Source organism: Sapajus apella, unplaced genomic scaffold (assembly GCF_009761245.1).
Source record: "Sapajus apella isolate SASKATOON/1434 unplaced genomic scaffold, GSC_monkey_1.0 scaffold1, whole genome shotgun sequence".
Classification (NCBI taxonomy): domain Eukaryota; kingdom Metazoa; phylum Chordata; class Mammalia; order Primates; family Cebidae; genus Sapajus; species Sapajus apella.
The window spans coordinates 18,277,526-18,301,729 of record NW_022436941.1 but is presented as its reverse complement, the minus strand read 5'-3'; the positions used below and the strand labels follow the sequence as shown (position 1 = coordinate 18,301,729).

Sequence of the window (24,204 nt, the reverse complement as noted above, 5' to 3'; positions counted from 1 at the left end):
TTGGTGCCAACCATGCCTGCGTATCAGGGCAGCATTCTATGATCCCATGGCTCTCAGGTCAACAAACCAGAACATTAAGGTAACAGGACCAGTTCTCTTCTACACTGTTGGCTCCAGAAGCCAACCCAAGGGAATTTGTGTATATATGTTACATGTGTGGAATACGTGGGCATTGAACGTGGGACGAATTACACATTTTATAGCAACAGCTTCATCAGTGAAATTAGATTAAATCCTAATCTAAAATTTTAAAGGATAATACTCACCTGTACAAATCACAGTCTAATATAATTATTTAAAAACTCATCCTTGACTTATAATAATATATCACATACTGCTGGGTAGAGGGACTATGATAGATACAACTCCATCTCCCAGAGCCCAAAGCCCAAAGCAAAACCAGGTGCTCTTTCTTTGCACTGGGGCTTCTATATGTGGTGTTCTGCTTCTCTAGGAAGTAAAATACTGACTGTAACTTCTGTGAGAGAAGATCACATATTATAAATTCAAATATTACTTAGGCCTACAATGAACAAAAACCATAACATAGTTATACTCCCAAAAAGTTAATCTAGCTTAATTTCATATGTTTGCAAAGCCTTCTTCCTGTCACTTGCTTCCAGTCCAAACACATATACCTCCACATTTCCTAGTGATAATGCATACTGAACAATCTTTATATAATGAGTGAATGGAAATAGCTTCAGTACTTAAAAATCCAAATTCTAAGGTCAACAACTACAATCTTTTCCAAAATTCTTAGAGCTCCACCAAAGGCAGTGCAACGCAACCTGTAAGGATTCCTTATTAAAACAGAGGTGACTGTCCCATGAACAGAATCTCACTCCTCAATGTGAGGCACAAGTTCAGCCACATGGATAGGTGGGGGATTGAGAGAACTTTACTTAGGACTCTGTCTTCTTCTCTCCCTTTATATTGTGTAATGCTCCTCTTCCTTACATCTCTTGTCTAACATTTACTTTATGAGGTTGTCTCATACATAGAAAGAAATGACGTACAAATTGAAGAAAGAGCTAGTGAATCTAGAAACTCAACATTCTCAGCCCAAGCACCTGCTCTGATGCCACGATGCCATCTTTTTTTTTTTTTTTAAATGTTGTCTCTCTCTGTCACAAGGCTGGAGTGCAATGGCATAATCTTGGCTCTCTGCAATCTCTGCCTCCCGATTTCAAGCGATTCTCCTGCCTCAGCCTTCCAAGTAGCTGGGATTACAGGCATGCACCACCATGCCCAGCTAATTTTTGTATTTTTAGTAGAGACAAGGTTTCACCATGTTGGCTAGGATGGTCTCGAACTCCTGACCTCATGATCTGCCTGCCTCAGCCTCCCAAAATGCTGGGATTATAGGTGTGAGCCACCGTGCCCAGCCTATCGCATCTTTAAAGTCTCCCATGCTGCACTCATATCCCAGCTTACCTTTAATCAGAGAAGGTGGGAACATAAAGGTATCTCTGGTCCCATGTTAAAGCTTCAAGAAATTGGAGGCAGAGAGTAGAAGCGAAGGATAGGGAGACATCAGGGTCAACTCTGATAGGAAATTTTTAAAAAAAATCTCTTAAAGTTAGAATTCTTTCTGTCCTATCCAAGGTGATAGTTTTCTTTTTATAGGAAAACTCTTTTTCTTGGCCTCCACCCCTAAGTGGTATGCTCTCTACCATGTAAGCTGTAGACAAATCAGGCACTAGAAATAATCCAATGTCCAAGATCAGGTCAGAGAGGGTTTGCTTTCCTTTTATCTCTCTAATTATATGAACTGGACAAATTGAGTGTCTGCTGCAACCTATGGGTTTTTCTTGTCTTTCCTTCATTGTCCCTCGTTTCTCCATTTTACCCTGTGACCTAGAAGCCAACTGGCATGAGAGTCAGGCCTGTATCCAAACTGATGAGCACGAGAACAAAACACCAAGAACATCCTCCAACCATTTTCTTCAAGGAAAGTCTTTTCAGACAACAATCTGGCAAGATATTTAATCAATACTTCAAACATTTCCAACCAATGTCCTAAGGAATCAGAAAAACAAAAACAAAAATGGTTCTTATCTCAAATGAGAAAATAAAATAAAATAAAATAAAAACCTTCAGCTAGGAAATTGTATTCCTTTCAGAAACATAGACCAAATCAGAGTCTAATCTGGAATTCTTTCTTTGACCTATATTTTCCAGCTTGTAGCTCAAGTTTAACAATTAAATAACTAAAATGTCAAGCATGCATTTGAAAAACCAATAGTTCTTTTTTAAAAACCAAATACGTAAAGATAGTTTAATAAAAACAACATTTCCAAATGAATGCCAAATCTTTCTTATGTTAAAAGAGCAAAACAAAACTCCAAATCACAAGTAACAGACTCTCTTATAGTTGGCCAATAGACAGGCCGGATTGGGAAATTCTTTTACGCGGCATCCAGTGATTTCCAAAAACAATTTAATTTCAAGCAACGATCCTTCCAGATGTGACATTTGGGGAGAATCGTTTAAAAACACCAGAAGTAAATGTGAAATACCAGTGGTTTCTAGACAGTCAGACTCTGCAATTGGGATTGAACTATGCAGTTACTCCTATATATTAAAATGCTATTTATACTTTGTCTGCATGTGTAAGATGTGACTAAGGGAGTAGAAACTTAATTATATACATTCAGTCTCAGTCAAGTTGGTTGAATTATGTTTTAAATGGTTGAAGGCAAAATTCTGATTTGTAGAAATGACTCTCTGGTGGCCCAGCCTCATATCCTAATCTCCTTTGCCTTTTAGCACCTGCTGTACTCTCCCTGCCTCTACCACCCCCACCCCTTGGAATTGATGGAAGGGGATCAGATAATTTTATAAACTTAACAGAAAACCATCTTTCACAGGACTGCTTGTTTGCATTCTGAAAACCTATCTAGGAGAAGGCAATGTTTGACCCAAACTTTTGAGGTAGTTGGGAGAGCAAGGGCAAGAGTTTTGTTAGTTTTCCCCGAGTCCCATCCAATGGCTGACTCTGAACATGTAAGGCAGGGCATGATACCCCACTGACCACCGATGACTGTATCTCCCATGTTTGTAGAAGCAACTGAAATCAGACAGACATGGATTCAGATCATAGATGCACAATTAAATCTAGTATCTTTGAACGAGCTACTTAACCTCCCCAAGCCTCAGTTTCCACCATGAGAGGCTAGAATGAGAGGATGCCTCCAAAGGGACCCAGGATGGTGCCTGACAAAATTTCATCTGTCAGCTTCTCCCCACCCCCTTCACAGAAGACCCAACTCTCTGCAGTAAAAACCAGATTTTCCACTTAACAATCACTGTGTGCCTCAGGTTCCTGGTTTATAAAATTGGGGCATTGAGTCCTGCCCAGAGGGTTATTATGAGGATAAATGAGATAAAGCATGTAAATTGCTTAGTACAGGGCCTGTTACTTAGTAAATGCTAGTAATTCGCTGTCATTATGCCATCTGTTTAGCCATGTTTAATATTGCAATATACACAAGGATTTATAAAAGATGTTTGCCTTTTTTATCAAGTATGGAGGCGGGGAACTCTCTTACTTCCGCCATCCAAATTTCCTGTATTCTATGATATGCCCCATGCACTTACCACAGAAATCTCAATTATTTGGCTTAATGGAAGGAATCAGGAGTGTGGAAAATCTAAAACAGAAGCTAAGGTCCAAATTCTTGGTTTAATTTTATTATGGAGAAAGAGAAACACTCATTGATGGAATGACACACATTCAAATGGCTACACAATCACATAACTCCCTCAGACCTTGGCAAAATGTGCCCTGGTTTTGACAGCCTGGGATCCAGCTGGGAGCAGGGAAAGCAAAAATCCCCCAGAGAGTAAATGACTAGAGGAATACCCATGTTTACTGTGTGCACAGCGTCTTGGAAATCAGTCTCATGCCTTAAAGTGCAGCTTCTTTTGCTTAAGAGTAGGCTTCAAGCTTCCTGTCAAGTTCTGTTGTAATTATCATCACACTTAAAATCAAAACGAGTAAGAAATTGTCAACGTGGCAATCTCTAACGTGTCACTGTGCTTTTTTTTTTTTGGCTCTAAAATACCTCTCCTACTACCTGGCATGTTTTGTTTTAATTCCTCAGTCAATGATTCAGTGTTTTGAGTGAAAACACTGACTCTATAGGAGATCTCAGCTAAAATGCAAAGATTCGCTTGATAGGTGACAAACCCTTTTTAGTCATTGGCACATTAATGAGAATTAACAAAATAAGGTGAGTTCATTTCTTAGAAATGAGATATAAGGAAAATACCTTTTACTGGGGACATGAGGGAGGAGAGGGATGGGAAAAATAGGCAGCTCAGAGTCACAAACTCAAATGATTTCAGGAGCAGAACAGGCTATGTAGAGGGCAATAGGGAGTGGTAGAGCTTGTGGTATCCTAGAGAATAAGCCTTACCTAAAGATATTCACACTTAAAACTTTCAAGAACATTGTGCTGGCCCAGAAAAATATGCCTGTTGGTTAAAATGGCTGTTGGTCCATCAGCTTGCAACCTGAGACCAAGAGTATAAAGCCAAGAGGAGGCAGTACCATTGGGTAGTCCAGGTGAGATGCTGTAAAGACTCATGCCTGGGTCAGGAGAAGTTAGCTGCAGATGCTGAAGAAGCCACATGTTTGTGTGATAGCTGTGTGTAGGGACCAGGGGCATACACACCTCATACCTGAGCATAGGGTTACTCACCCCAGCGGCCAACCACCATTTGGATCACCTGTGGGAGTCCCTGGAACAATGAGACCATTATTCTGGGTCAGACACCTGGGAGCCAAACCTTCTGAGAATATTTAAGGCTACCAAAAAAAGTCCAGGATCCTAGAGAGAGTTCAAATCCGGAGAGTAGTTTTCAAAACTAATAAGTCTGAGTTCAAACATGTCAGTGGGTAGAGAAGTCAGGAAAATGCTTCTTCCTCTCAGCAGGTCCCTTCTCACCCTGCCCCTGTACCTTGAGTAATTTCAGGTGAATGGGCTTAGCACACGCCAAATAGGGACCTGTCAACCTGATACTATCTCAGAGATAGAGCTTTGGACAAAGCTAAAAAAATATTTTCTAAATAAAGAAATTGGACTGAGATGAAAGGAACAACAAGAAAAGAAAGTAAATAAAATGGTGAGTTTGATAGGGTCATTCCCACTGTTAGGGCCAGCTTCAGTTCTGTACCCAGTACAGTCCCTGGAACATTGTCAGCAATCAGAAAATACTTCTGAGCAACAATATCTGAGCTTCAATTAAATCACCTGTTGAGAGACAGCGCTTTCCTCCAGATGAGTTTCCATTTAGTGCGAGTCTCAGGTGAATCAGTCTCAGCTGGGTTTCCAACAGATGTCTCTGGTTTATTTCTGCTCACAATAGAACTGCAGTATCAAAATCTAGAGTCTTATTGTTTTATTGGCTTTTGACATTAAAAAATATCTGATTCATCCCAGATATTTATGGACTAGCATACTGTACTTGTTACTAGTCACACTCCATCTGAGAAACAAAGCACACATTGACATACACGGCCAACTCTAGGCCCAGTTGTGAGACAGGGTAAGGATTGTCATGTCTATCTCCCCCAAGGTCGCCATTTTTTAATTTTACATGTTGTGACTTGTCTTATTACAGATTAATGATTACAACCATATGGCTGGAAAGTGTCTGAAGGTAGGAGTGCCTTTTCCTGATTTGCTCCAAGTCACAGTTCAGGCTTACGGGGGCTATTTCCCTTGCAGGACGTTCTCTTACACCTGGGTTCCCCAAGTTCTCTTTGACTCTTAGGTTAATGAATAACCTCAAATGAACACAGGGAATATGGCTGTTTTGATGTAGGGATGATACAGCCTATAAAATGTGGGTTTGATGTAGGTATGATACAACCTACAAAAACAAAAAAGAGCACTGAACTTTCAGCATTTAAAAAAAAATTTCCAAATAATGTACAAAGCATGTTACTTGGGAAAATGACACAGGCATTTCATTTGCATACATATTTAGTAATAACATAGTTTACATTTTGATGTGGCTCTTTGGCAAAGGCTCACTAAAATGGTCTCATCAAAAAGAACAGGCCTACTGCTATTGTAATGGTTACAAATAAATCTAGCAAATTACTGCTTTCCAATGTGTGAATGCAGTAGGCTTTCCCTATTCCCTGGTAGCAGATGGGTAATTGTTTTTGTCCCCTTCTAGAGCCAAAGTCCTCAGCTCTCTTTTCTTGAGCTGAATGACCCTAAAGAAGATACTTGTAGGCTGGAGGGTAGACAAGGGCAAGCACAAAGAAAATATAAAGGAATAAATAGTGTGATACAAGGGGAGCCTTTCGGTATCCCTAAAATCAACTGTAGATGAGGACTAACTGAATTTATATGTATTTTATGCGCACGCGCGCGCACACACATACACACACACACACTTCTATACTAATGAACCTTGAAGTTCCTTTTATTTTGGAAGATAAGAAACTGGTCAGTTATGGTTCAAACAGACAAGATGCCATGCACATGGGTGCAGAGGGAGAGTCCTGATTTTATGTTATTCATCTCTGGCTGCAGGACTCAGGTCCTGAAACTCCAGAGTTGAGCTTTTCTTGATGAAATTTTATGTAAATGGGGTTACTTCCTAATGTACTTTCTCTAACAAAAAATTTAATGCCCTGAAAAAAAAAAAACGCCTTGATAAAATATTTTCTAATTTTCTCTAAGTCTTTTTGTTTGTTTTCTTTTGTGCTTATATGTTTTGTTTTTTAAACTAGGAAAACTTCTTGGGAGACAAATTAAAGGGTTTAGAATGGAAAGCATTTGAAATATTATCTAGTTACTGGCAAAAATATCTAAAATACATTACTTGATTCTGGAATTTCTTTTACAATGTGTACTGCTGACTTTGAACTGGCCGCATGGCATGAGCATGGCAATGAAAAAATACTCCACTAAACTGTAGGTGCATGAGTGTTTTAAAATCAGCCTTATTGAGAAATAATTTACAAACAATAAACTGCATCCATTAATCATGTGCAATTAAATAAATTCTGATGGCTTTAGAAACCTGTTATACCACCACCATAACCAAGACATAGAACATTTTCATTACCTTCCAAAATGTCTTATACTCCTTTGTCCCAACTTCCACCTCTAGCCTCCAGGCAACCACTAATCTACAGATTAGTTTGGATCTTATATAATGCAATTATGCAGTGTGTACTCTTGTATTTGGCTTCCTTCAGTATAATGATTCTGAGTTTCATCTACTGGTGCAAGCAGCAGTAGCTCTTTTTTATTGTCCAGTAGTAGACCATTGAATGACTGCATTCAACTTTGTTGCCCTATTTATGAATGTTTCCAGTTGCATTTATGTCGTTTTGTTTTCTTTTGTCTTTGTTTTTGTTTTTATTGTTGTTTTGAGATGGAGTCTTGCTCTGTCGCCCAGGCTGGAGTGAAATGGTGCAATCTCGGCTCACTGCAACCTCTGCCTCCCAGGTTCAAGTGATTGTCCTGCCTTAGCCTCCCGAGTAGCTGAGATTACAGGAACCTGCCATCATGCCCAGCTAATTTTTGTGCTTTTGTAGGATGAGGTTTCACCATGTTAGCCAGGCTGGTCTTGAACTTCTGACCTCAGGTGACCTGCCCACCTTGGTCTTCCAACACATTGAAGTCAATATGCTGGGCATATTGACTCATGCCTGGAATTACGGGCATGAGTCAATATGCCCAGCCAAATTCATATTTTTTATTGTGACTTCAGAGTGTTGTCTACTTTAGTGCAGGCAGAACCAATTTGCATCTCTCCAATATGGGATAACCAAGATGGTTTAGTATATAAAAATCATAAGTTGTCCCATCTGGCCCATTTCTTAATCTGATTATGTCTCAAAGATATGAAGTCCTCATCCTTGCATTCAGGGCTCAACACAATCCCCAAAATTGCCCTCTCTCTACTTTCCAAAATAGCATAACAACTTAACTTGCCTGACGCAGCTCTCTTATCATAGAAAGACATTTCATGTGAAAGCACAAAAGAGCCCACATAGCCAAGACAATCCTGAGCAAAAATAACAAAGCTGGAGACATCACACTATCTGACTTCAAACTATACTACAAGGCTACAGTAACCAAAAGAGCATGGTACTGATACCAAAATAGACATATAGACCAATGGAATAGAACAGAGGCCTCAGAAATAATGCCAAACATCTACAACCATCTAATCTTTGACAGCCTGACAAAAACAAGCAATAGGGAAAGGTTTCCCTATTTAAGAAATGGTGTTGGGAAAACTGGCTAGTCATATGCAGAAAATTGAAACCGGGCCCCTTCCTTACACCTTATACAAAAATTAACTCAAGATGGATTAAAGACTTAAATGTGAGACCTAAACCCATAAAAACTCTAGAAGAAAACCTAAGCAATACCATTCAGGAAATAGGCATGGGCAAAGACTTCATGATTAAAACACCAAAAGGAATGGCAACAAAAGCCAAAATTGACAAGTGGAATCTAATTAGACTAAAGAGCTTCTGCACAGCAAAAGAAACTATCATCAGAGTAAACAGGCAACCTACAGAATAGGAGACAATTTTTGCAATCTATCCATCTGACAAAGGGCTAGTATCCAGAATCTACAAAGAACTTAAACAAATTTGCAATAAATAAACAAACAACCCTATCAAAAAGTGGGTGAAGGACATGAACAGACACTTCTCCAAAGAGGACTTTTATGCGGCCAACGAACATGTGAAAAGAAGCTCATCATTACCAGTCATCAGAGAAATGCAAATAAAAACCACAATGAGATACCATCTATGCCAGTTAGAAATTAGTAAATTAGTTCAACTATTGTCAAAAGACAACATGGTGATTCCTCAAGGATCTAGAACCAGAAATACCATTTGACCCGGCAACCCCATTACTGGATATATACCCAAAGAATTATAAATCATTCTACTATAAAGATACATGTACACATATGTTTACTGCAGCATTGTTCACAATAGCAAAGACTTGGAACCCACCCAAATGCCCATCAATGATAGACCAGATAAAGAAAATGTGGCACATTTACACCATGGAATACTATGCAGCCATAAAAAAGGATGAGTTCATGTCCTTTGCAGGGACATTAATGAAGCTGGAAACCATCATTCTCAGCAAACTAACACAGGAACAGAAACCCAAACACTGCATGTTCTCACTCAAGTGGGAGTTGAACAATGAGAACACATGGACATAGGGAGGGGAATATCACACATTGGGGCCTGTTGGGGTTTGGGGAGCTGGGTAGGGATAGCATTCAGAGAAATACCTAATGTAGATTATGGGTTGATGGGAGCAGCCAACCACCATGGCGTGTGTATACCTATGTAACAAACCTGCACGTTCTGCACATGTATACCAGAACTTAAAGTATAATTTAAAAAAAGAAAAAAAAGACTGGACCCCTTCCTGACACCTTACACTAAAATTAACTCCAGGTGGATTAAAGACATAAACATAAGACCTAACACCATAAAAACCATAGAAGAAAATCTAGGCAAAACCATTCAGGACATAGGCGTAGGCAAGGACTTCATGACTAAAACACCAAAAGCATTGGCAACAAAAGCCAAAATAGACAAATGGGACCTAATCAAACTCCACAGCTTCTGCCCGGCAAAAGAAACAGTCATTAGAGTGAATCGGCAACCAACAGAATGGGAAAAAATTTTGCAGTTTACCCATCTGACAAAGGAGTGATATCCAGAATTTACAAAGAACTAAAACAGATTTACAAGAAAAAAACAAACAAGCCCATTCAAAAGTGGGCAAAGGATATGAACAGATACTTTACAAAAGAAGACATACATGAGGCCAACAAACATACGAAAAAATGCTCATCATCACTGGTCATCAGAGAAATGCAAATCAAAACTACATTGAGATACCATCTCACACCAGTTAGAATGGCGATCATTAAAAAATCTGGAGACAACAGATGCTGGAGAGGATGTGGAGAAATAGGAACACTTTTACACTGTTGGTGGGAGTGTAAATTAGTTCAACCATTGTGGAAGACAGTGTAGCGATTCCTCAAGGACCTAGAAATAGAAATTCCATTTGACCCAATCCCGTTACTGGGTATATACCCAAAGGATTATAAATCATTCTATTATAAGGACACGTGCACACGAATGTTCATTGCAGCACTGTTTACAATAGCAAAGACCTGGAACCAACCCAAATGCCCATCGATGATAGACTGGTCAGGGAAAATGTGGCACATATACACCATAGAATATTATGCAGCCATCAAAAACGATGAGTTTGGGTCCTTTGTAGGGACATGGATGAACCTGGAAACCATCATTCTCAGCAAACTGACACAAGAGCAGAAAATCAAACATCGCATGTTCTCACTCATAGGCGGGTGTTGAACAATGAGAACACATGGACACAGGGAGGGGAGCACTACACACTGGGGTCTGTTGGGGGGAAATAGGGGAGGGACAGCCAGGGGAGGGGAGTTGGGGAAAGATAGCATGGGGAGAAGTGCTAGATGTGGGTGATGGGGAGGAAGGCAGCAGATCACACTGCCACGTGTGTGCCTATGCAACAATATTGCATGTTCTTCACATGTACCCCAAAACCTAAAATGCAATAAAATAAATTTGAAAAAAAAATAAAAAAGAAAAAGAAAAAGAAAAAAAAGGAACCCCTTCCTTTTAGTATTATTTTTCAAATCTCTACTTCACTATTCTGATGGGAGGATGAAGTCTGGGATCTAGATCAAGGTGGAAAGGCAGGGGGTCAGGGGAAACACTTAGAAAAGGTGGCAATCTTCAACTACTTTCTCAAGGTCTGACTACTCGTGTTTCCATCCTATGTCAAACAGATTGATCCTTACTTATACATTTCCTCTAAGCAGTGTTCTTGTTTTTTTATGGGCATTACAGCTTTCATACTCACATACTGCAGTCCTATTAAACAGTTGTTGAAAAGGTTGTATTGTTTAGCAGTTTGTCTGAGGGAGTTCTCCTCTCTCCAGTACAGTTCTGCCATTCAATATACCCACCTCAGATATCATGCACTTCATTGGCTTCTGATCAAAATGCTTCCCTTTCTTCCTGCTTCAGGCTTCTATGGCACTATGTCTCCCTATCATGACACTTGCACATTTTGTCTTGTAAATTAATAGTTTATATGTTTGTCTCCATAACTAAGGAGAGTTAAGGATTGGGATTTGCCACAACCTTCAGCTTGGTGTTGGAGAGTGTAGATGAACAAAGGCATGGAGGCAGCAAAGTTGAGGACTCTGGCCTCTAGCTTGAGAAATAGTGCCCAGTTTGGTGTGGCTCAAAGATGTGTTTCATGGGGCTAACATTGGCCATGACTTAAGTCAGCATGAACTGTTAGACTTGACTCTGTAGCCATGGAGAACCATAAAATTACTGAGATCATATTAGATAGGCCAAGTTTGCATAAAACAGTCAAGTTGGGGAGGGAGATAGTTGAGAAGATGAAAATTATATATCAATCCAGCTGGAATGGGCAATACAGGATCCAAGGGATGGTCTGGTTCATCCATCACCAAATTATCCTTTTGGCCTTCACTTTTCAAGGTGAGATGACTAGTACTATACAGACAGCTCCACTTAGTTACTTGTGAGTTCATTTCTTAACTAATGTGTTCAAACCCAGGAAACAGCTTAGACCAAATTAAAATATCTGGAAGAGCTGTATTTAGGATTATCTTATGGTGGAAATGAACTCATACTAAATCTTTTCCTCAGATTATTTTTCCAGACATTTGTTCCTGCTTTTTAAACTAATGGAGAAGAATTCTAGGATTTCAATTATGTTTCATCATGCAATTATTTAACTGATATGTATTCAACTATAAACAATTAGCAAAATAAAACAGTCTTGGAATAATGTAACTTAAAGTACTATAAGTATTTTACTTTGTGTTTAAAAGAAAAATGTTCTCTATTGACAAGACATCTGACACCAAATGAGTGGATTTTTCCCCCATAGCAACAACCAGTTCTCCAATTCTCCAGACAAACGAGTGCTGTCCTACGCTTCAAATCTGACACTAACCACCCAGATTCAGAAGCCGATCACAACTACCGGGTCACCAGGTTACTCATACTTCTGTCAACTTGGCTAGAAATTGGATTTCCCAGGAATTCTATGGAAATCCCACGGATTTCCCCCCTTCATGTTTAATAATTTGCTATAACAGGTCACAAAACTCAGAGAAACATTTTATCGTGTTATTTATGTTACCAGTTTACTATAAATGATACAGATGAACAGCCAGATGAAAAGGTACATAGGGCAAGGTATGGGGTTCGGATGGCATGGAACTTCTGTGACCTCTCTGGGTGTACCATCCTCCCAGCACCTCAATGTGTTTGCCAGCCTGGAAGCTTGTTGAACCCTTTCATTTGGAATTTCTATGGAGACTCCATTACATGGGGATAATTGATTAAATCTTTGAACATTAGTGATTAGCTCAATCCCCAGCCCCTCTTCCCTCCTCAGAGGTCAGTGAGTAGAGCTGAAATTTCCAGCCTGCTGATCAGGCCTTGGTCTTTCTGGCAACCAGCTGGAATCTGAATCCTTAAGCTATCTGGGGATCCGAGGTACCAGTCATTCTTTAGCATACCAAAAGACACTCATCACTTCCAGGGATTCCAAGAGTCTTAGAAGCTCTTGTTTCAGAAACAGAGGGAAAGGACCAAATATCATTTTAAAAGCTCCTATCATTCAAGAAGTTATAAGGGTTTTGAGAGCTCTGTGTCAGGAAGTAGGTGCAGAGACCAGGTATACATTTCTTATCATGCCATACCATTGTAATTTTATGCTATGCAAAGCAAAGCCATATTCATTCCTAATATTAATGCTAATTCCAACTACTAGTTCATTATAATACAAAACTGTATTATATACATAATCTTTGAATATCTTTTATGAGTTATTTAAGGAATTTTCAGAAAGTAATTTAGTCTGCACTATTTTACCTTTAGGCTGATTTTATTACCTAAGCCAGATTAAGTTTTGACTATTAGAGCTGGTATTCCTTTTTATTACTTTTTATCATAAAAATGACCCAAATTCATTATAAAATTCAAGCCATTAAAAAAGTATAGAAGTTACTGCAGAATCCCCTAATTTGACCTTAGTGATTATCATTCCAGGCATCCATGTACACAGACATACATAAGTAGACATGTATATGTTTTCATAGAAGTGAGATAATTTTATGCAAGTTGTTATTTATAGAGATACATTTAATTTACTTGGATTTGACAAAAAGGCACCAAAGTGAAACCAATAATTTTGCTGAACTTCAGGATAATATTTCTTCACTAAAAGTTTAGTTTTTAAAAGGAACCACTAAAGTTTTTTTTTAAAAGGTAATTATTAAAGGATTTGCAAAACATTAACTTCATATTTTAATTTTACACTGCTTCATTTGACTGTTTCACATGAAAGGTAAGGAGCTTAATGTCATTAACTTCTTTGTACTGCTCCTTCCCCTGCCAATTTTGATAATTAATTTTATATTCTCTTCTCTATAATTTCTTTTTTGAGACAGGTTCTCACTCTGATGCTCACACTGGAGTGTGGTGGTGTGATCACAGCTCATTGCAGCCTCAACCTCCTGGGCTCAGATGATCCTCCCACTTCAACCTCCTAGTAGCTGGGAACTGTAGGCATGTGCCATCATGCCCAGCTAATTTTTATATTTTTTGTAGAGATGGGGTCTCACTATATTGCTCAGGCTCAAGCTGGTCTCAAACTCTTGGGCTCAAGCAATCTACCTACCTTGGCTTCCCAAAGTGCTGGGATTACAGAAGTGAGCCACGGAGCACAGCCGCTATAATTTCTATAGTTATTTTGCTTCCTATGATGTAAGTAGATTAATTACCAATCTTTCAGTACAACCTCGATATTTTTTAGCTTTTTTGTTGTTGTCTCACTCCTTGATTGCTTATATTAGCTAATGTTTTTCAAACAGGATCAGAGGTAGAGTGGCTATATCATGTATTTACTAAACAGAGATATTTTAGGGAGTAAAAGAAGAGCTATTAATATTAGCCAAGACAATAGGTATATAATAGGATTATTCTGGACAAAACTGTGCTTAGAATCACCCTAACATCAGATATGGTATATTTCGTAAGTTCTTGGATGCTTCAACTCAGAACTTTCTGAGCCATTTAAATGGTGCCAAATGGCCCCGTTAGCAACAAATCATCTATTTGAAGAAAAAGTTTGGCTCTGGCTAAAGGCCCAGTAGCTCTCTTCCTGGGGCTAACAGTATACATATACATTTTTCTGTGGAGATCACCATTACACTAATCAGATTTTCAAAGACTATTGCTCCATAAACATTTCTTACCAATTTCTATTTCACAAGGTGATGCTTGTATCAAATTCTCTGAACTCCCCTGTAAATAACATCACAAAACTATACTTTCACACTACAAGTTACCACTTTGTATCTTCTGTAGAATTAGTATAAGAAATGAACAAATGTGGAGTGTGTCTGATATTTTGTAAAACTACTAGTAATGACTTCCATTTTAGTTTTCATTATATCTTTTATTACAATTCATGCAATAATTTTAGTTCTAGGAATATTTTTTCCATCTGACCACCTGTCATACTTCCTTCTACAAACTCTGTGAGTTATTGAGTTGTGTATTTCACACTGGTTTCCTTTTAGTTGGACTATCAGAGAGGTCATCTAGAGATATTTGAACCTATCTGAAATATAGGTATTCTAGTCTTGGTTTTCTGAAACAACTATGTCCATTTCTCTTTTATCCAAACCTCACTTAAGGTTCTCCAACAAATCAGCCTCTTTTCTTGGTCCTTACTCTTTCTCCCCTGCTTTAATAGTGATATTATGACTATTTATTTTAAACAGTAACAATGAATGGATGGATGCCAGATTATATGCAATAATTAGGATAAAAGTTGTTAAATGTCCACTTGCCTTTGTGTTACGCAAACCTGGCCTAAAACACTGAACATGAAGTGTTCCTGACAGAGAAAAGACATTAACAGAAGAAAAAGATGCTGTGTGGAAAATAATATAATTTCAATAGTGGCCAGAAAAATAATTGAAAACATATGAAAAATTGGTGGATTCAAGTTAAAAGCTTTCCCTAAAGTGTTCAAGTACCTGTCTATATCTAGCCTAAATCAACTTTCCCAGGAAACTGAGAGGACAAAAACAAAATTGCAATGAGCCCTGATAGACTTTTATGTGCACTTACATAGATTTAGTGATTAGCTTTTTGTAAATGTCTTTTACCTTGATGTTAGAAAAGTAATGCCACGCCAGCAAAATATTATCTGAAATGTTACAGGAAAACTGTTGATCTAATTATTTGCTCTTCAGCAACCTCACACTTATCAACTTCCTCTTTGCCTTCCTTTGATAGCACTTTCCTGGAGTTGGCTGGTCCTGGCCAGGCCTCCGCAGACAGGGCCCCCGGCCGTCACATAACCTCCTTGGGTACCCTTCCACTGCCCCCTTTACTCTGTTATGCCATGCCACTGAAAGCTACAGACTACACATTTGCTAAGGGGGTGGGGGGGCCTTCTGCTGTTTCTGTCAGAGCTACGGTCTCTTCTTTCTGTTGCTTCTCTCCATCCCCCACATATCCACTTCTATTTGAAAAAGGCCAAATAGGAAAACGCTGGACTGGAGAAAAAAACCAAATAGGAAAACCTTGGCAGCTGGGGCAGTAGCAATAACCACAAGTTGGAGATTGCTCAGCTTTCCCTGGAAGTTTCAGACTGACAATTGTAAAATCAGCAAAAAATAAAATAGGTCTTCTTATCTTTGTTCAGACCTATGTGGATGTATTTTTTGCTTCCGCTGTGGCTAGGCTGTATGTGCTTCACTAGAGCATGGCTTAGGAGTAAGACGCTCAAAACCTAAGAATATGAAGTATATTGCAGGTTCAACGGAAGTTCAGCCACAAATATAGAGGATGGAGGAAGCTTTGGAAAATATAATATAGAACATCTTTGCCTTTTTATGGTACTAATTTTCTCCCACATCCCTTTCAGTTGTTCTGTCCATGTCTTCTGGCCTCTGTGTCTGCCTGTTTTCTTCTAGCATTTTCCAAAGGAAACCTTCTGACAGGGTGACACGAATGTCTTCATTTATGACCCATGCCATTTATTTTCCTTATATGCTTGGTTAAATACTGGATTTGGCTCATACTTTCCAAATGGAATTTTATTAAATTCACTATTTTCAAAGTAAAAAGAATAACTCCTCATTTTAAACTAAAAATCTGCATTTAATTAACCTTTCAAGTATAAATAAACACGTAAAAATTAGTAAGGAACATTTAAATGTCTTGAAAATTTGTTGCTTATGCTTTGTACTTTCTTAAGTTTTTCTTGAATTTCCCAAATATTTTTAAAGTCACTTTTCAATTGTTAGAACCTACCATATGTCTGGTAAAAAGAAGGATCAACAACTACTTAGTTATTTTGATCAATGTAGACAGTTTATTGGCATAAGATAGTATAGAATAACAGAATAAAATATTCCACTTAAAATAATACACTTTTATAAAAACTTCAGTCACCCAGGGAGTCTCTATTTTTCCTTTTTGCTTGATCTATGTTAACTGTGGATTTACTAATCTAAAATCTCTTTTTGTTTCTGGTAGGTAGAAATCATAAATGTGTTTCCTTCTGGTTTTGATATTGCTCTATGCCAGGTGAAAGTCCCAATACTTATAGTTAAATGTAGGCTGATTCTAAGACATACACACTTACCAAGTTTTCTTTCCCCAAAGGAGACCACACTGTCAGCTTAATTTGTTTCTGTTTTCATGCCACCTGGTGCTACTAAAGAGCATATTGAAAAAAGGTCATTTAATTCCAACAAAATTTCTTGCAGCTTCAGGTAACTAGGTCTTTTCCATTATTTAGTGAATATTCTTCCCTAATTGAATCATTAGTAATTCCCCAGAGTGCCTGATCCCAGCATCTTTCACCATTCTATTTCCCAGAATCTAAATCTCTTCATTTTCTGAAGATCACTTTGCCTCATATTAGAAGACTGAGTTCATGTATGAGCTCTATCCTCATTTCTCTACAAACACCTTTTCCCTTTCTCTACCTTTCCTTTCTTCTCTTTTCTCAGAGGCTAACACCTCCAATTATACCCTTAATCTCATCTTCTGCCGCCTCCTCTGTGATTCTTAGTTATCCCATTTCGTGGTAGGCCTCTAATCTTTTCCTCTCTGCCTAAGACCTCTCTATCCTATAAACAACAACCAAACAAACCTTTCTCCCACTTTGCTTATCTCTCAAGTTTCTTTTCTGTAAGTTTTTTGGAAGTGTATTGTTCTTTTCCTTGACATAATTTTTAACTCCTAACGATTTAGCCTTTACCCTTACCATTCCTTTGTAACTAACCTCTCAAAAGTCACTGGTATGGAATCCACTGATAACTCAATCCAATAGCATTTCCTCTTTGTAGCATCTGACAAGGTTGATGACACCATATTTCTGGAAACCAGAAATGTTTCCAGATTCTGAATGGAATCTTTTGTCTGCATGCCCTGTTTCTTTAACTGCAAATTTGAGCCTTTCTCTATGTTTTCTGGCTATTATTTCCCTTGTCCAATATCTTTACTATAAATATTCTCCCCCCATTTTCCCCATATACTTTTACATACCCCCTTTTAATAGAATTTTCCTGGTTTAAAATTTTTTTCTGTGTGAATAGCTCTGAAATGAATGAATATTGAATTTTTAGGCCTATATTTCCTGTTCCGGCTGGACTTATTCATTTAAATTCTACAATTATATCAAACTCAGCAGATCCAGAACAGAATCAATGTTTTTCTCCTTCCCTAAATTGTGTTTTTGGATTTATGTATACATATACATAAATATACACACCTATATATGTTTACATATATTATGAATACATATATCATGAATTTATATTTACACATAAATTCTTTTTATTTTTTTTTTGAGAGGACTTCTTACTCTGTCGCCCAAGCTTGCGATGGCATGATCTTGGCTCACTGCACCCTCTGCCTCCCAGGTTTAAGCAATTCTCCTGCTTTAGCTTCCTGAGTAGCTAGAACTACAGGCACTTGCCACCATGCCTGGCTAATTTTTGTATTTTTAGTACAGATGGGGTTTCACTATGTTGGCCAGGCTGGTCTCAACTCCTGATCTCATGATGTACCTGCCTTGGCCTATATTTTTATTTTTTAAAAAGCCATGATCTAAAAGATTTAATAATATATATGTATAAAAATTGGGAATATTATCTAAAAGGTTATTTTAATTTATTGACCTATTTTTATTTTATGGTATTCCCATTCCTTCTTATAGAGCCAGATTTCTAGCTAATATTTTCAGCACTTAGAACTTCTTTTAATAATCATCTGAAATTCTTATCATTCTTCCTTTTATTGTTTGCTTCTACATATTTTTTCTGTTTTCACTTTCAAGTTTATCTTTTGACAGTTTCACTCTGATGTTTGTCTAGCTCCATGTAACAAAAAAGACCTTCTGCTTAGATTTTTCTTAGATTTTTGGATATATTTGTTATCTCATTAATGTTAGAAAATCCTCAGCTGTCATCTCTTTACCTATTTCTTTCCTCCACTTTTTCTCTTGCTTTTGGACTCCAATTATATACATATATTAGGCCATTCGGTGTGTTCCCTTTTTTTTTTCTTCATCCATTTTTCTCTCTGTGTAACAGTTTGGGTCATCTTCTCTTGAGACTGATTCTTTCTTTGGTGTGGGCTTTGGCTGAAAAGTTTATTAAATTAATATTTCATCTCTGATACGTTTTTCATTTTAGGATTTCCTATTGGTTTTTTAAAATAATTTTCTCTCTACTTTTTATCTCTCTACTGGGATTTTTCATGTATTTACCCATGCTATTTTCCTTTTCCTATAGATCCTTTAACTTATTTAGTACAATTATTTTTATATAATTTTTTATATGTATTCAGTATTATATCTAGGACTGCTTGGTCTGGTTATATTTAGTATTTAGTATTGCACTAATGATGATAAATCCTATTTTCCATATATGTGTATGTGTATGTGCCTGCACTTTGTATAATTTTGATTAAGTGTTGGATATTGTGCTTAAGAGGACAGTATATTCTGAGGTAAATTATACACATACTCAGAAATAAGCATGCTGTCCCTTCTGTCAGGCTGTTAGTATAAGTGGTTGTGCCAGTGTCGTTTGTCATATAACAGGGTTTGAACTTTGTTTTTGCTTTAGTTACGTTCAGTACACTACAGCCTTTAAATTTCCCTGGTGGAAAACTGCCCTCACCTGTACTTGGTATAAGGCCTGGATACAAGAGATCGTCTCAGTTTTCCTGTTGCATTTTTCTACAGGCATATATGCCCAAAACACAGAAGGAGCCTCTTTTAGTACTTCTACCCCTCCATCAGCATTAAACTGTTTTACCTGGTACTCTGTGCCAGGCCTTTCTACAGCTCTATCCTCAGATTTAGACAGGCTCTGGGCTCCTAAAATGATGGAGGCGTCCATCAATGCCCTTCCTCTCCCGTGTGTCAGATTGTCACCTCCTATCACTGGGTGTAAGAACCGGTGAGTTGGAGAGCGTACATAGACAGTCCCTGAATGCCTGCACCTTAGACGGGTTTACACTCAGCTACTCTGCCCTTTTCTTGTGGCAGGCAATTAGGTCTCATATAAAGTTTGGAGTTTGGAGGATTTTTCTTGGTGCTATTGATCTATCTTTAAACTTAGGGAGGCCTTTTTGTTCATCAATTTATTTTGCAACTTTGAGTCTCTAATGGGCTCAAAAATTATGATTCTGTAAGCTATTCAATTTGTTGTCATTGTTTAGGTGGAAGCAATGATTCTTGCACTTTTCTATATCCTAGACAGAAGCTGAATTTCTCTACTGCATCTTATCCTTAACTCTCCCTTAGATTTAGTTCTCCTAGGAACAAGAAAACTAAGAAAAGAATTTGAGTTCAAGTAGTTTATTTGGGAGGTGATCTCAGAATACCCCAGTAATGGAATATGAAGAGAGACAGGTAAAAGAATGAAGCCTAGACAGTATGTTAACAAGTGACTGTGGTTCAATCCCTCTGGGGACTTCTGGAAGACTGTAGGAAATCAAATTTTGTGAGTAAGCTGGGTATTTATTCACTAACTCTCATCTGCAATTGATGAGCTTCTCTGCTGTGGGCAGAGCATGCTCTAGATCAAAAAAGGCAAAGAATCACAAGTGCTCCCAATAGAAGGTTGTTGACATGATCCCAGTGTGGGCAGGCGTAATAGCGTCAACAATGTCTGCTATAAACTTTCCATTGACATTTATTATTTTTCTTCTCAAATGTATGGGTGTACTAGAGTCTGATGTTATTGAGAGGAGGAATTATGCCTGATTTATCTTTGTATTCTCCCAGCATGGTGACTTGGATACAATATTCAGAAGGCACTCAATCAATATTTATTAAATGAGAAAATATAATTTATATAGTACCCATATGAAGAATTCTGGTTAACTCTTCTCTATTTCCTCCCAAGCCCATATACTCACCCCAATCCCAATTACTCAAACAATATAATTTAATCTTTTAATTGCCAAAAAGATAAAGTCACCAGACTGGTGGGGATATTTTTTAGTCACGCTGATTTTCCAGCTAACTTAAGTGTATTATCATTTTAAAATATGATTTCCAATTCTAAGATTTATGTAACAGATATTTTATATTACTTGCAGCCAACAATGATACGGCGTCCACCAACAGTTGTTTGCTACATTTGTGGTCGTGAATATGGAACAAAATCTATCAGCATTCATGAGCCACAATGTCTGAAAAAATGGCATAATGAAAACAACTTGTTGCCGAAAGAGTTAAGGAGACCAGTGCCGAAAAAACCAGAAGTCAGAACCATTACTGGTAAGTTCCTAGAAAAAAATTTGAGTGCATAAGGGGAGACTTTTCTCTCTAAACTAGTAAGAGCAGAAGTGTTGTTTTTCACTTGTTCAAACAACCAAAATCAGCAACATTTACTGCCTTGGTTACAGCCAAATAAGAAAAACAGTTCTAGGATGCCTGTCCGAAGTACTGTCTTCTGGTGCTGAGACATAAAGACACTATGTCCTGGCAATACTGTGCATGAGTGGGAGCTACAGGAATTTACTGTATTTCCCAAAGTTCCTTTCACATATCATCAAACCCTTTGCATGTAAAATGAATAATAAAATACTTAAAATAAAAATAAACTTAAAAAAATATATGAACCTTGGGCCGGGTGCAGTATCTCATGCCTATAATCCCAGCACTTTGGGAGGCCAAGGCGGGTGGATCACAAGTTCAAGAGATCGAGACCATCCTGGTCAACATGGTGAAATCCCATCTCTACTAAAAATACAAAAAAAAAAATTAGCTGGGCATGGTGGCGCAGCCTGTAGTCCCAGCTACTAGGGAGGCTGAGGCAGGAGAATTACTTGAACCTAGGGGGCGGAGGTTGCAGTGGACTGAGTTCACACCATTGCACTACAGCCTGGGAAATGAGCAGAAAAAAAAAAATATGTATATATGTATATATATATATATATATATATATGAGAAACTTTAAAAAAACGCCTTTGGAAACATCCAAAGTCATGTTTCCAAATATGAATGTGTCTTATTGTTCACAGAACAGAGGTACCAAACTCGAATTTTCACTAGGTCCACTAGTCAGTGTACTGGTCTGTGCGTGCAACAAAGGGGAGGTGGGGGCTCTGATGAGCTGTGGAGCATCAGCTCACTCTAAAGGAGACAAGCAGCTGCCCAGTTCCCACTGGTGTTATCATTAAGAAATTTAGTCCAATGTGCTCGTATCTTTCAATAACACAAAACAAACTAGAAATCTAGATATCTGTATAAAATGTCTAGTTTTTTTTGTTTGTTTTTGTTTTTTTCAGTTAATTATTTGTAAAGCATGGTGCAAACCAAATGAAACTGAAGCTTTGCTGCCGTGTTTGGCGTCATCACAAAGACTGTTGCTTATTCATTTAGGGTGTAAGGATAGTTAAGGGAATATTTTTGCCATGCAAGCGCAGACTTGCTTATCACATTTTTCCCATTGTCATTTTCTCAGTGAATTCCCTAAACCATCTCATAGGACAAGGCTGGTTTTAAGAAGAGTATCTTTCAGTTCATCCATTCTTCTATGTAACCGTAGATTTGCAATGCTGAAAAGTACCTTGGGGGTAATTTAGTGTCAATTAGTCCAAAGCACTTGTGTCAGTGATGTGACACAAGGAGACTTTTGTAACAACCCGCAAAGTAGAGCCTAGATTGTATGATAAATTCTAGATGCTGCTGGATCCCAGCTATTCACAGTCCTTGCCAAAAAGAGGACTTTACATACAGGTGGGAAAACAGCTGAAGATGAAAACAACCAGCTACTGAAATTAAAGCATTTTCTACAAACAGATTGTTTACCTCGTGGAAACTTTCTTCCCAGCAATTCTCATTTGGTGTCAAAATCTGTTTCCTTCCCTTCTGATCTTTATTACTTTCTCTGTTTGACCATAACTACTGGAAGGCTAGAAGTAAGAGGAATGATTGATCTGACAGCCCTGGTGGGTTCACTATTCCGTTAGTGCCTACAGATGAAAAAGATAGGTCCTGTAACTGCACCTCCCTGAAGTCTCCCTCTCAGTCCCATGTTATTTCTATCTCTGAAGATGCCCATCCTCTCTCGGTAAAAATAATTCACATGACCATTTTTGTACCATGAACTCATTGTAGTCACAGGGTTCAAATAACCCTTCTTCTTGGTCTGAAGTCAAAGCCCTATGCAAAAACACTTAGAAACTGATGAATCACCTCCAAGTGAGAGTCAGTGACTACTCTGGAATTTCTGAGTTCATATTAAAACTCGTATGAGTAACATGGAAGTCAGTGTCATCCTTTTCTTATTTTTCAAAGCACTCAAAATACGCGTTCCTATCCTACACAGACAGTGACATTTGTTTTATCCAAAGAAGAAATACTAGATTTTGCTGTGATTTAAATTCCCATGGAGCAAAAAAGTGAGCATTAGGAGCATACACGTTAAAAAATTTAAGGTTCACTGTGGTTATGTGACTCATTTGATAGAAATCATATGAGAATTGCCTAGGCCTTAACGAAGTAATCTATGCTGTGCCAAAGATAAAAACTAAGTCATATGTTTTTGAGTGCCTTGTTACTTTTTGGGGACCTATTTTCAGTGATTCTAAGACATAGTCAATTTAATGTACTAAAGTCATTCTATTTAACTAAGGTTTACTAAAGCTAAATCCCACGTTGCTGCTCTAAAATAAATCCATATGCTTTTATTCCCCATGTTCTGCCAATGAAGATTATACACTTCTCATCTGTCTTTGTTATTTTCTTAAGGACGCATCTTTTTGTCAGATTATTCTGTTTGCATTCTCCACTTTGATTACTTAAAGAATCTCTGAGTTTATGACCATGAAAAGATAACTTTGGGAGATATAATTCATCTTAATTCACTCTCAACTGTCAGTTTTGGCTTCTAAAAAAATTTCCACTGAAGGAGTACAGAAAAGGAAAATACGAATACATACTAATTCCCCTTCGTAAGCTTATATTTAGAGTCAACTGAAAGTAGGCCAAAAGTTATATTTGCAAGATAATAATGTGTGTGCAAGGATGTGAATAATTAGTGAAGAATGCATATCATGTAAAACAATGTCTTTCCCTTTTTAAAATCCAAAGAGTGAAAAGCCTCTGTTTGGTTCCTAGTTAACTTTACTCAACCCTTGAAAGAGCGAGCAGCACTTTCTTTTTTGGAGGCAAAAGTAATATGATTTGTTTAAAATACTCAGTCAACATGTATTTCCCGAAAATATTTTCCATAGAAAGTAGAATATGGTTCTCCTGAATAAAAACTGATCCATTTTACTTTTTTCTTTCCCTTTTCTTTTTTATCTTTTTTCTTTTTTTCCTTTTTCCTTTAACTTTCCAGCCAAAGGCTTCTATGATCTTGACGCTTTAAATGAAGCTGCTTGGACAAGTGCCCAGAGCCAGTTGGTTCCCTGTAATGTTTGTGGGCGTACCTTCCTGCCAGACAGACTGATTGTTCACCAACGATCTTGTAAACCCAAAGCCGCCAAGTAAAGCCCTTTTCTCTCTGCTGAAGTGTTAC

General features: G+C 37.9%; 1 protein-coding gene across 1 annotated transcript; it reads left to right on the top strand.

Annotated features, from left to right (window-relative positions):
* On the top strand, positions 1-24,191 carry LOC116544257 (zinc finger protein 474). The gene is made up of 3 exons (XM_032270485.1): positions 1-79; positions 20,774-20,954; positions 24,025-24,191. Exons 1-3 carry the CDS (start codon positions 47-49, stop codon positions 24,174-24,176), a joined length of 366 nt encoding a protein of 121 aa, XP_032126376.1. The 5' UTR covers positions 1-46; the 3' UTR covers positions 24,177-24,191.
* Positions 24,192-24,204: the final 13 nt, after the last annotated feature.